This window comes from Schistocerca nitens, chromosome 8, assembly GCF_023898315.1.
Source record: "Schistocerca nitens isolate TAMUIC-IGC-003100 chromosome 8, iqSchNite1.1, whole genome shotgun sequence".
NCBI classification, from domain to species: Eukaryota; Metazoa; Arthropoda; class Insecta; order Orthoptera; family Acrididae; genus Schistocerca; species Schistocerca nitens.
The window spans coordinates 519830738-519845619 of NC_064621.1; the positions used below are offsets into that span (position 1 = coordinate 519830738).

A 14882-nucleotide genomic window follows, 5' to 3' on the forward strand; every position below is an offset into this window, starting at 1 on the left:
AAATTGTTTTTATGTATAGTCCATACATGTAATGTTGTTCTCTCAACTAAATTTAGAAAAAGTTGTGTAGATAATAATTCCAGGCAATGATAAGTAACTCTAGTAGGTAAGGTACTGTACTAAAAGACAGACTGTTACTTACCATAAAGATGACACATTAAACTGCAGATAGACACAATTAAGAGAAGTGGAATCCATTACTGAAGCAGGCATAATTATGAAGTATTTTAATGAAAACAAACTAAAATTAAACACAAATAATTCTGTCTGTATTGAATTTGATCTTGGGAGGCAAAAAACTCATGAAAACTAAAATTTGATGGGTGATGAATACATTAAAAAAGAATACTTGACCAAATTTCTTGGCCTGATACTTGATACAGAGTTAAGCTGCTTTTGGCCACAGCCTTCATCAGAAAAATAGGAATACACTCCATTTGTACTGCCTGGCATTTCCATTGTTTGATTCTAAATCTCAAATTATTTGTGATTTATCACTATTTGTTTCTTTATCTATCCATAAATTTCTTTTTCTATCCATAAATTCCATACAGTTCTCAGCCCCACAGAGAAAATCAGGTGCTACAGTTACTTTACAGAACTTCAGTAGGATTTCTTTTTGAATTTTTCTTCTTAGTAGTATGCAAAAATAATTGAAAGCATTCAGTTTCTTCTCTATTTGTTTGATGCACATGTGATGTCATAGCTAAAGTAAGCACTTGACAAAGTGGACTTGTTTTATGATCTGATTATTTATTTCAGTTTTAAATCTTACCTCTTCAGCACGGCTTGCTTGACAATAACTCCTGGGGATAAGACCTTCAGTGAAGTTTTTAAAAATAGGAGAGGGATATTGATAGGAATGAAACTGCGAGAGTGGATCATAAGTCATGCTTGGGTAGCTGACATGGTAAGAGCATTGCTCACAAAGGGTAAGGTACTGGGTTTGATTCCCATGCATGTAGAAAATTATAAACATGAAAAAATACTGTTTTTATGTGTCTTTCAGTCACTGTTGCACTATTTATTAAATATGACCCAGCAGCATATGCCACAGTTGGAAAGTAGAAGAATGTTAGCTTTCTTAAATTGAGAAAGAAACTAAAACACAGTTGATGTTTATTGTTAATCTCTTATATTCAGGTATATGAAAAATCACAAGAATATGCTAAAATACATCCTGTGTCTCTCTGTCTTCTGTCATTTTTTTACAGAATGCTCTGTCCATGAGGACGAGAAGGTACACAGTTTCTGAATTACAAAATGCACTGAATGATAGTTAAACATAACAATACAGTAATCTTCCAATAATAAGAAAACAACCCTGTAAAAGTTTTATAATATACGTACATATAGTAACTAAACATGTAGCAAACACAACTGTGTCTAAATCTAATATTGCACATATTGACAAGATATAAATGGCATCTTCCTGTCAAAATTATCACAACCACTTACATAACAAAATAAAATTTAATCTATTGCACTTTCATTTTTACATGAGCAGTGATGACAGAAGATATTAGTTCCAAGTCTTAAGTTGCAGTGCCATTCTTACCTAACTTCAGTGCAGAATACCTGTTTTATTTAACAATGCTTTTTACATTACATGGGATATTTCAGTAATGGATGTGCATAACTATGCCTGTAGCCACTGTTTTTATTTGATCTGGCCACTTTAGAGTTCCTATTGTGCAGCCAGTTACAAAGAAATGGAAGCACCAGTCATATCAACACCAATATAATGAAAATATCTTCTCAGACATAGATTGAACAAGTAATCCAGGTAACTTGATAACTTGTTTCTGCTTAATATAACATGCTAAGTTATTAAACATAACAGGAATTACAGTGAAATACTGACTCACAAGTTTGGAGCTGGCAATTTGTGTGATGAAATTCAGACAATTGTTGGGCAGCTACATAAGTATTCACGATGATGAGCGTTTTCTCTGAATCAAACCAAATTCTGTTATTTCACAGCATAGCATTTCAAAAATTCTTCAGTCATTAATTTTATACATCAAACAGATTCCATACTGAAGCTAGGAATTACATTATCCAATACTAATTTTTACTGTTATTTTGATTGTGTAAACTAGGTCTTTGTATTAAATGCTACTATTTGACTACTGTAGTAAAGATTCACATATATAAAATAATGTAAACATGAACCTCAAAACTGAAGAACAGTAATTCATGTTCAACATATGCAGTATATCTGTCACATGTATTTAAATTTCTTCAAAGCATACTATTTCAAAAAATTTCGTAGAAATATTTGGCACTCAAGATCAGGAAGAACATAAATATCATTGTAGTATTTAAAAAATATACTTAGACACAATGAAACAGCACCAGTTATGCACATCTAATGTTAAAAATGTATCAGCAGGTAGTATTATTCAGCTCATCATCATAAATTTACCTGATTGTGCTAATGTAATTTTGAGAACATAAAATAATAAAAATACAATGATAAATAATTTAATTTTGAATTGTTTTGAATTTCAAGTGGTTGAGAATCATATTGTGAAAAATAATTTATTAGTCACACAAAATGTAGCACACAGTTTTAAACTGGACATTAGTTTCCATTTTTGTTTGTATCAAGTTGCATAATAGTTTCAAAGATGCTGCAGGCCAATTTTTTTAATGATTGAAAAATGACTGCAATTACTTATCAGACACACACTAATATTTCTGGAGACAACTCATTACAGTATTGGTATCCTATTTTCAGATTCCTAATAACAATGACAGACAGAAAGAGCTCTGTTCAAGAAACCTACAGATTCACCATTTAAAATCCTAGTTGGTTTAGTACACCAAGATTAGTCTTTCTCTGGCGTAGATCTGAAAAGCAGACACACAAATGAATCTGATCATTGCTACTAAAGTTAGTTTGAGTAAGCCAGTCTCCTTACAGTTGCTGAGGGTAGATGTTTGTAAGTTAACATTTTTCTTATCTGAAACATTAAATTTATGCATGAAAGAAAACCCCCTTGAATTTGACAGCCTTATGCTCACATGCACAATAAGCTTAGCCTTTTTCCACAATGCAGTAACATTTGTGTGAGTCACTGTTTCTTTGGAGATACAAAGTAAATTTTCTGTGTTCCATTTCTCAATAAATGGAGTATACGGTTGTTATCACTTTGTAAGAATTTACACACCATGTTATTTATAAGCCATCAAAATAAAGTAGAGGTACTATAAAGTTTATTTAGGAAAGTGTAATGAAATTTGTCTGAAATCAGCACTACAATGGAATGAAGTAAAGAGATTAAGTGTGTTGCTGTCTGCAATGATAAATTGAATTTTTGTTATTGAGTGAGACTTCTAATCACATGCAGCATTATTCAGATTCTATACCAATTGTCATGTGTTAAATATTTGTTAATTTTATTACTGATCCTGGTGAATAACAGTATCATCACATCATCAAACCATTTTAGTTAAGCATTCTTGTCAAATAGAAGTTAGTGTCCTATTTCTAACAATTTTGGCTTACGTGAAAATCAGCCAAGAGGAAAACAGGGGTAAAGGACCAGAAAAACAACAGAAAATTGATGCATCTGGGGTGAAGCTATGTTGTATGATGCACAGCATTTGATAGAATATGATGGAATACTCACTTGTCTCTCACATTCCAACTGAGAAATATCTAATAATATCACTGAATATGCAATTAAGTCAAAATTGTATCAATGTATGATAAATGGGGCTTTCTTCTAATCTTTCTTTTCTTAAATAAATGGAGGAAAGTATGTGGTGCTGGAAGTAAGTTAGATAACGATGCTGTCTTTCTGTTCATCAGATTACTGTTTCAATTGAAAGAAAATATTAATATGCAAAGGTGGAAAAATATAGGCTGTTGTCCCAGCCAGTCTCTTCTCAATTAATATGATGTAAAGAACTTTGGTCCTCCTGTATCCTCCCAGTAAAATAACACACATAAATGGCTTACACTCTTTTTAGAAGATTTCTGTCTCTCACATACGTGTTCACATTATCATTTGTATGTCAGCCGTGGGTGTGAAGTATTCAATTTTGACACTATGTTGCAGCAAATAACATATATTATATATAATGTAAAAGCTACATTACACAAGTAATTGTTTAAAATCACATCTGTGCACACTCAACAGAAATTCATGGAGAGAAAAAGACAGGAAGACTTTATGCCAAAAACACAGTCAGAACTTATTATTCGTGTATTTATCTAGTCAATTCAATTCAGTACTCATCATTTGTCATATTGATACAGCTGAATAATTGTAAGAATTATCTTAAAATTATATTTGATATATAATTTGCTGCATGATTGTTGCCTTTAATTTTATACTGCTCTTCCATTCTGATTTTGCTGCACATTTTGAGAATTTAATTAGAGAAGTGCACCTGGAATAGAAATAACTAAGTTGTCAAGGTTTTCAAAAAATGCAGCACAAAGAAAGCTTCTTTCTGAGACAGGAATATTCTGTATGCATATTGTCCAAAATTTGTATTAATTTAATATGGAGTGCTGAATGTTTTCACCCAAAAAGGTTATTTATAGAGAACAATGGGGTTTAACAAACTTTATTTATTATATTTTAAGATATGAAATGAGTGCTACAGGTGGCATGAAAAGCTAAAATGCTGGAGGAACTACTTCTTGTGACTCCTTTTAGGCAATCATATCATCAGTGGCCTATTATCCTACTACATTGTGAAAATGTGACATCAACCCAGAGAAGGTGTCTTGATTCCTCAAACATTATCAGACTCATTTTATTCATTTAAATCATGGCATGACATTTTCAATCATAATGTTCTTTCTAACAAGTCATTTATTAGTTAGTTATTACTAAGTCTTATGAATGGTAACTTGTGTAATATTCTAAACTGTATTCATTTTGTATTAGTTATTTTCCTTCACACAACATTCAATACAAATATAAATGTCTATCAACAAAGAATCTAATATTGCACTTTCATTCAGTTATTTCTGACTCCTCTTCAGTATGGAGAACTTGTAGTTGAGGTAACTCTGAGAATGATGTTCTCTTCTAACAAACTAACAATAACTTACCTAATAGCTAACTTATGTCTCTACACTTTCTTTTTGTGTTTCATTGTGATGGTAAAAGTAAGCCTGATTTTCATTCAGCTGACAGAGATCTGTCTTCTAGATTTTCTGATTCTCTGTGTGAAATGCAACTTTTTCCACAAGAATAGGTAACAAGCATTTTTATTTTCACAGATTTTTTGCGACAATTTTTCATGTATAGTATGTAGATCTTTCTGTGAGATGCACTGAACAATGTTGACAGCTTAATCAAATACACAAATTATTAACACAAGCAGTTGTTTTGAATGGAAGCCCTATAGTTTTGGTCCTACAGTAACTACATTTACAACATGAGACTCATCTTTACAGTTTGCGTGTCTGTGCAGTTACTCATATTGGGCTTGTTACCACAGGTTGCAGTTATAGTTCAGTTTGTACTTTGGCTGGCAAGTGAAACGTATACAAAACTATGCATTATGCACTGACAAAGTTTACAGTAGGTATTAGACACAGACATATGCAACAGATGCTACACAAAATAATCAGTATCAGCGTAATTCTTTGATTTTGAAATAATACAGTAATATGAGTAATTTAAATTATTGACATTTTTATAATCAATTATTCTTTTGCTGCCAAATGTGAAGCTGTTCAATAGTCAACAAAAACAATCAGAATTTTTCACACTTTTTATAAAAAGTTCTACATACATGTCTCCCAATTTGGGAGGTGAAAGTTTGGAGGGGGAAGCTCTAAATTTCATTCAGTCTCATTGACATTATGGACTTTTGGTACTAAGTATGTATACAAAAGTAGAATGAATTTAATAAAAACTTTTGCCCACTTCATTAAATAGGTAGCCTAGTTTACAGATATATTATTACATTGTAGGAGGAAGTAAAAGTGGCAGGTGACCTGTTCGCAATTACATTACAGGGCCACTGGAAATGTCACAAACTACTTCGCTGTCACTGGTAGCTTGCAGTTGTCTGCATTAACAAAAGGACGGTAAGACAGACTGATGGACGGATGGCTGTGAACTGAGCATACTTTGAAGGGCATACACTGTAATAAAATGGGGCTCTCAATGAATTAAAGCATGTAACTCATTTATTTTATAGAATTTCTAGCATGAAAACTGAAAGGATGCAAGGAAAAGAAAGAGAAAATTAAATTTTTTTGTGTTACAGAAGGAAGTAAGAGTTTTTGAATTTTCAAATAAATGTAGATATTAAATATACTAAAAGTAAGGAAATTTACTAAGAGAAGACATTCTCATAACACAAAAATATATAGAGCGAAGCAGGAAATAAGACAAGGCTCATCAGAATGGGGTAAGCACAGTTTTTTGTCACACATCCAATGGCTGATGTTGACAACAGACAAGAATACTACCAGTTTCAGATACACAAAAAATATTTGTTAACATAATATGAAAGACAGAATTTGCCAATAGGATTATTCTAGTATCTTCAACATAAGAATCAAGATGCATCTGCCATATTTCTCGGTTACATGGCTCTCGTAACTGCCTTAATAGTACTACAATTGAAATATAATCTTCCCATCTTCAAAATAAACACTGTTTCTCCTCATACATACAGAAAATGAGATCACAGCAACAACAAATATAAACATCCTATTCTAGCTAAGAAATATAGTTCAGCAACTACTGTTTTATGTTCTGTGTCGATAGATATCTGTATGTATAATAAAATTCTTCACAGCTACTCTTTGGCTTGGAATGTTCCACATGACAACTATCTACATGGACTCCTATTTTACAGGCATTGCACGATGGGTTTAAATCTACTAAAAAGCTATACAAGTTATAAAACATTATTAGTGTCAAAATTATAATCACTGCACTGTTCATGTAATGACATATCCAGACTTTTCTCTTTTGTCTGTTGCTTGAAGGTATCTCATCTGGGTAAAAAGAAAAAAAAAATCTGACCATTTTCTTCCAGAATTTCTGTCAGCCTTTTTGAAATAATGGCTACAGAATTAATTCAACATGACCATACAGCAGCAGTTGAAAGATGACTTTTCCCTCAGGTCAAGGTAACTGATTTACACCTGCAGTTTATGAGTTAGTAGGTAAGACAGTCAGTGTTCTGAATGATACCCACTTTCTTCATACACAGCAATAGCAGCATCCGATGAAGTCACAAGTCCTGCCGCAGTATGATCCACGGCGGACTGGAGAGTAGCTAGAGCAATTGTTCTATCACTGGATGCAGTAAGCACATATGCTCTGCTCCTCTGATTGGTAATTGGTTGACTGTGTAGTGCTGAATCATCTCAGGAATATTGTCAAATGGTTTGCTGAACTGGCCGAGGATGAATTTGCCTGATTCTTTGTTTTGCTGGATACGCATGTGCATAAATCCACGGGCACCCCTGGAATAAAAAAAAATTAAAAATGAGTATGTGTTGGAGGAAGGGCTCATGGGCACTCAGTGTCAAGATTATCAGTGGAATATTTCTTATCAATAGAACTACAGTACTGTCTACAAAGTTTTTGGACATGTGCATTGATCATAATTTGAGCTGGAGAGACCATGTCATATACCTACCCCAAAAACTCAATTCTTCTGAGAATAATTTCTAGAGTTTGTAGCACAGAATGTGCAAGATTAGTGTATTTTGCTTATTTCCATTCTACTGTATCATATGGAATAATGTTCTGGGGCTTGAGAGACTTTTTAAATTACAGGAAAGACCCATTACAAATATTACATACAGCTCTCCACATAAACTTTGCAGGCACTTATCTATGTAGTTAAAGATACTTACAGTGCCATCTTTGTGCATATTCAAAAGAGTATTGTCTACAAAAACACACATCAGTAGTTTATACATAAATTCAGATTTCCATAACTACAATAGATGCATCATTAAGAATCAGCATGTACAAAGAGCAAGAAACACACAGACTCAAAAACATCTCAGTCATTGTGGAATAAAGCTGTGTAATGCCCTACCAATATGTATCAAGGAAATTTAAGTTTAGGGAAAATTTAAGACAGAAATAAAAAAGTACTTGTTGAATAAATGTTTTTATAATGTGGAAGTATATTTAGAATCACTAAATTGCTAACAAACACTTATTTTTCTTCACTATCATTTCAATAATGCTGTTCTCATTGGAAATTTTATATTTTGTTTGCATATCCTTTCAGCTATAAATGATGTGCTAAATGTATTTTCCAAAGTGCACTGCACGTATGTCAACTAATTATTTATTTATTCATGGATGTTGTGTAACACCAATGCATTATTTTATCGTGTCTTTTTGTAACACACTGCCTGTGCATTAATTTTATATTTTTAGTATCGCTTGAAGGGCACTAATAAACTAAACCAAACCAAACCTCTTAACTGCTTAACTGCTTTTCCCCTTTTTGGAAGAAATACAGCTATTGATTTAATTCTGACTGTTTTTGGGCAGTCAAGAATACACTTTATCTATCATTTAGTTTATTTAGTTTGCTTTAGATAACTCACACTAAAGATCTCCATATTAGCTGTTGTTCTATCACATAAGTGAACGGGAGAAATTAAATAAAAACCAGTTACCCCTTGAAGAAAATTAACTGATAAGCCAAAACTTCATGACCAGTGCCCACAGTGAGATTGAATGTCATCTGGCAGCAATATGGGCACTTGACACAATAAGAAAAAGCATCTAAGTAGAGTAGAGATGACAGGAGAATTATTCTAGCAATGATATGGGCCACAAACGAGAAATCCCAGGCATAAGCCACTTTTACAATGGGCAGATTGTTATGGCCCTATCCCTGGGAACGAGTATCTCAGAAATAGTCAAGTTGGTTGACTCTTCATGTAATATTGTCATGAGGACCTACAGAAAGTAGCTGAAGGATGGTAAAATCATGAGTAGGCAATGAGGTGTTGGATACCCAAGCCAATTCACAGAAAGTGAAGGTCAGAACCTTGCCCATTCTGTAAAACGTGATTTGTAATGATCTATTGATAATCTGATGAGAGTTTGCAATACTGGTGCATGCATATGCATTTTAGAGCACACTGTACAGTGCACACTGTTGACCAGTATGTTGCCCCAACAACATCATCAATTATGATAGCAGTGGCCACAGGAGCATGAAGGCTGGATCATGAATCATTGGAATCATGTCATTTATTTATTTTTCATTTATTTATTTGGCTGAATGAATCACATTTCTTGTTACACCAAGTTTTTAGTTGTATACAGATATAATGTAATCCACATGTATGGCTGCTCAAAACATACACCACAACATGGACAAAGACTGGTGTGGGCAGTGTTAAAACGTGGGGGGATGTTTACTTGGGTTTCCATGGAACCTATGGTAGTAATCAAAGGCACCGTGACAGCTGTGGATTAAATGAACAATGGACCACTTGCATTCCTTCAGGCTTGGTATCTTCTTCAATGGCAGCAGCACCTTCAAGGAAGATAACTGTCCATGTCACAAGGGAAGAATCATGCTACAGTCATTTGTGGCATGTGATAGTGAACTTATGTTGATGTGTCAGCTGCCAAATGTGCCTGATCTGAACCCGATGGCACATATCTGGAATGCTATCAGTTGCCAACTCTGCACCCACAAATCGTCAGCTCCTGATTTATGGAAATTTTATGATCACTGCGTGGCATATGGTGCCACGTACCTCTGGAAAACCTACCTAGGACATGTTGAATGTATGCCATGCAGGATCACTGCTGTATTGTGTTCAAAAGGCGGACCAACCAGCTATTAATGAGGTGTTCATCTGTGTATATGATAAGGTCATTAATCATCTGTAATTCCTTACGGTTTAAGGACTCAGATTCCTTTTCTTCCTGAGAAACTGTTCTAAATGCTAGAAAAATTATGGAATTATTTTGAGTTCAGTTTCCATACTTTCATAGTTTTTTTCATAGTATAGTTATGCTGCAATTCAATATTCTCTTTGTTGTTCTGTTGTTGCTATTTTTGTTAGCTACACTGTTATAGTGTGGACATGTTCATGTGACAGTCAGTCACAAGCGAAAACAAATGAGGACGTAGGCTGCTGTGAGGAGAGGAGTAGTGCTGCTGAACAAGCCCTGCATGCCTCACACAGGACTGGAAGCCTACATTCAGATTTGTGCTCCTACGAAAGCAACACTGGTGTGTGGTTGACAGTGACCGTGAATCATTCTTGGGATTGAAGAAGTTGTACTTGATCACTGTGATGGACCTTGAGTAGATTCATTTCAAAATAAGAAAACAATGATCAATGAACAACACAAAGCAAAAAGTAACAATATATTCGGTAATGGCTACCATAATTATTTGCTAAGGTTGGGAATGTCATGATGAAGATAATATGGGCCCAACATCTATCAATACCTTACACAACAGTAATTCAACCACACCCTTCGTAAAATTGCCATATTAAAGCATCCACACAATAGCAAATGGTCTATGTACATGAAGACAGTCTGGAGTACTGGTACTACTTCAGTTTTTGGAAGTTATCACTGTCTAACGCCCATTCATGAATGTTTGTAAGTGAAAAATGTATATGATATTTATCTGTACAAGTAGATTTTTTACTTTGTGTCATAGATGCATCTATTAATATTTATTTCTTCATTCTTTTCCCATGACACTAGCAGATAACTTCCAAGTGATATAGGGAGAAACATATAATTCCATAAACAGACAGACCAAGACAGACATAACATCTATGTTTTGACTGTATTGAGAACTTGAGGCTTAATCTGAAAGAATATAAATTAATTTCAGAATAAAAAACAGGGATATAACTGATCAAGTATGAAGCTGACATGATACTTTTACTTCATATTGCAACAAACTGCATAAGTGGAAATAATGGTTATCCCTATACGGTCAGATAATGAATATGGTGTCCTTGGCATGCACTACAACATGCAATGTAACTATTTTCAGTTAAATGACTGAGGATTGTTCAGTGAGCAATGGAGAGATGCACAATTGGAATTAGGCCAACCGAAGAGACAGGAGAACAAAGAAGTGGATCAAGAAACATACTTGAGTGGGAAGCTGTAATGAAATTTAAAGGATGATGGTTGGGATATGTAATCACATGAATGGATAGCAGACTGGTCAAGGGAAACCCTTGCTGGATTAAAAAAAAAGTGAAGAACAAGATCATGACCCAATTTGGTGAACGATGCTAGAAAACATTCAGGAGGAAAATGAATGCATATGGCTGATGTCCATAAGGAAAGATAAATCTCAAGTAAGCATTTCAGATAGGTGACTGGTGGAGGAGGAGGGGGGGGAGAGGTGTGAAGGCAGGGGGGGGGGGGGAGGAGGAAAGCAGAATAAGGGTCAAAGATATGAAAAGCACATCCATAGTATATTCGTACTGATAGAAATTTGGAGTAACAACGTTGAAAATGATAACAGAACATTACTGTTTATTGAGATCACTGATTAGGTGGGAGTGTGTTACTTATTATGTTGTTTCTCCACAGAAAAGCCATGTGTTTTTCCATAAGTGGTAGTTGATAGGAGACTTACTTCAGTGACAGTGAATAGTCGTGTCTGGCTGACTCGCTGTTGCGCACCAAGTATGAGCCCTCACGGAGGACTCTGAGGACATTCTCAGCCTCCACTCTGGACAAGGCACCATGGTACCACCTGTCACAAAATAACAAGATCAGGGCTTAAATATCAGTTATAACAAATAAATTCTTAAGTAATTGCAGCAAATATATTGCATCTGCAGCAGTACTAAAACTTATACCATAAGCCATGTAGTTTGAGCAGAGTAGGTATACTATTGAACTCAGGTCTAGAAAACATGCTATTTACATACCAGGCCAAAAAAAAAAAAACTATAAAATAATCAGTTCTCATCTCCCATACATGGTGGTTGAACCAGTGCCAATGTTTTACTTTTGTGTTCATTATTTCCTCTTCTCTTTTGCTAATGTTGGCTTGATAGTTATGTACTCCTTCCACCTTTAAGTTTTCCCTTCTTTGCTTACTAAAGACTTGACATCTGAGCTCTTTGTAATAACACAGCTGCTTCTGCTGCATTCACATAATTCATGCAATTAAGGTAATACATTTAAAATAATGAGAGAGTGTTAGGCCAGGAGTCTGTAATGTAAAAGTGCAACTATTTTATACTGCTTGTTGTTTCAGTATGTTGTTATTGATGACTTAACAGAAAAAATCCCATTATCATATAGTTTGGATCCTGGGACATGTGACCCACATACACTTCCACACATGTCATAAAATGGAATGTCTGGAAACCACCTTATACATGTAAAACTTTTTCATGCTGTATCAGCAAAATTACAAGTTCTTAACAGATAAAAGAGCATGACTGTCACATGCCCCAGAATCCAAACTTTGATAATTGGCTGTTTTTTGTTATGTTGTCAATATTAACATATTAAAATGCCCAGTTGAAAAGGAGTCCTTCACTGTAGCAGCACTGTGTGTGTTCCTAGTGGGTTAATTTGTTTGCTGAGCATTGTATGATGATATTCTGAGTTGCACAAGCTGAGTATGGCTTCATGGCAATTTCCTCATTTCTGAAGAGTTGTTCTGCAGTTTGTTGCATGATGAATTCCTCCCACTCAGCACAAAGACCAGTTATCCAATTTCTTTGCATCCACAGATCTTTCAAAGTATGAGAAGACGGAGGGAATGGGTGTTCGCCTCACCCTTCAGTTGAAAGACATGGTTCAAGGAATGGATTACATTGTTCAGATGGTGCTATATGATGAAATGTGGTGTCACCACTTCGACCCTGCCTCCAAATGGATGAGTATGGCATGGTGCAGTCCTTGCTCCCCTCATACAAAAAATACCCACTGTCTCCTGAAGGCTAGAAAAGTGCTGCTCAGTTTCTTTTTCAATGAAGAAGAACCTCTACTCATTCACTGGCTACCAAGGAGTGCAACAGTCAACACTGTGTGGTAATGCAACATGTTGCTGAGGCTCAAACAGGCCAGCAAGAAAAATCGCAGAGGCAAGCTCTCAAATGGAACTGTGCTTCTCCAGGATAATACTAAGTAACATGTGATAAAGAAGATCCTCAAGTTCCCTCAAAAATATTGATGGTAGGTCCTGGAACATACTGCTTACAGATCCGCTACCTCCCCATGTGTCTTACATATCTTTGCCCCCTTAAAATGATCTCTGAAAGATCAGAGGTCGACCTGTGACAAAAAAGTGTAGCATACTGCGGAAAAATAGATCCATCAGCAATCAAGGAGTTTATATACTAAAGCCCTCCACTCCCTCCTACACACTGGGATGGGAGCATCAATGTAAATGGCATTTATGTATAGTTGTATTGTTCCACATGAACTGTAATTTCTTTACATATAACTGTAGTCTCCTTTACATCTTATAATACAAAATAACTGCAGATTTATTTTGTCATGGGCTCCCAGACTATATAGGGTGATTCAGTTGCTGCCTACCAATAGGTTTTATGCAGCCTGCAACAACTTAAAAAAAAACCTTGTGCAAGATCTTCATACTTGCTTGCTTTCTATGCACAAATTATCAGTCCCACAGTAGAAATGAACAGGACCTTTTTGTAGGAAATTTAATGCAGCTAAACATGGCACTGAATACGATTTCACTGGAAAACACAGTTTTCAGGTTATTAAAAAAACAAAAATTAAAACCACACACCACAAAGGAATTATCAAAATGTGGCAGAAATCGGTAGGTGTGATGATGTACATGTACAGACAAACAAATGATTGCAATGTCAGGTGAATTGCACAATTTATTTAAGAAAAAGATTTTTACAAATTGAGGAAGACACTAACATGTTGGTCCACCTCTGGCCCTTGTGCAAGCAGTTATTTGGCTTGGTATTGATTAACAGAGTTGTTGGATGTCCTCACAATGGATATTGTTCCAAATTCTGTCCATTTGGCGTGCTAGATTGTCAGAATCCAAAGTTACTTGGAGGGCCCTGCCAATAATGCTCCAAAAGTTCTCAGTTGGGGAGAGATGTAGCGACCTTGCTTGCCAAGGCAGGGTTTGGCAAGCATGAAGACAAGCAGTAGAAACTCTTGCTTTATGCAGGCAGACATTACCTTGCTTTAATATAAGCTCAGAATGACTTGCTATGAAGGGCGAGAAAATGAGATGTAGAATATCGTTGACATACCATTGTGCTGGGAGCCAAGGATGGCAACCAAAGGGGTCGTGTTATGAAATGAAATGGCACTCCAGACCTTTATTTCTCATTGTGCTGTGTAGCAGGCGACAATCATGTTGGTATTCCACCACTTTCTGGGGTTTATTTATTTATTTAGCCATCCGTGGACATTTTAAAATATATGGATGTTGTCAGTTGCATACATTCATATATTTATACAGTTTGTTGTTACATGTAGTTAAACATTGTGACATATAAGTTATTTACAATCATTTTTGCTCCTTGTGAAACAAGCTATTTGTAATCATTTTGTACTAAGGAATTCACTTATAGTGTAAAAGCAATGTTCCTGCAAAAACAATTTAAGATTTTTCCTAAATCAGTACATGTTATCTGCTTCTCTTATTTTTTGCGGCAGTTTATTATACAGTTTTACACCTTCGTAGAAGAAGCTATTTTGAGTCTTATGTTTATTCTTCCTGTTTAGGTGAAGACAGTGACTTGTTCTTGTACTATAGTTATGAAAACTGCTATTTGTGCTATAATTTTCTATGTTTTTCTTGATGTACACTATGGTTTGGAATATAAATTCACAAGGAACAGTTAGAATTTCCAACATTTTCAAAAGTTCTCTGCAGTGGGCCCACTTACTGCTTTTTGT

At 35.0% G+C, this 14882-nt stretch overlaps 1 protein-coding gene across 1 annotated transcript in view; it reads right to left on the reverse strand.

Annotated features, from left to right (window-relative positions):
• Positions 1-6568: 6568 nt before the first annotated feature.
• Positions 6569-14882, reverse strand: part of LOC126199650 (uncharacterized) — a 584284-nt gene continuing 575970 nt past the window's right edge. The window contains exons 18-19 of the mRNA XM_049936577.1: positions 11602-11721; positions 6569-7459 (exon numbers count right to left, since the gene is read on the reverse strand). Of these exons, the coding sequence (XP_049792534.1) occupies positions 7270-7459; positions 11602-11721 (310 nt within the window). The 3' untranslated portion in view covers positions 6569-7269. The remainder of the gene's footprint in view (positions 7460-11601; positions 11722-14882) is intronic.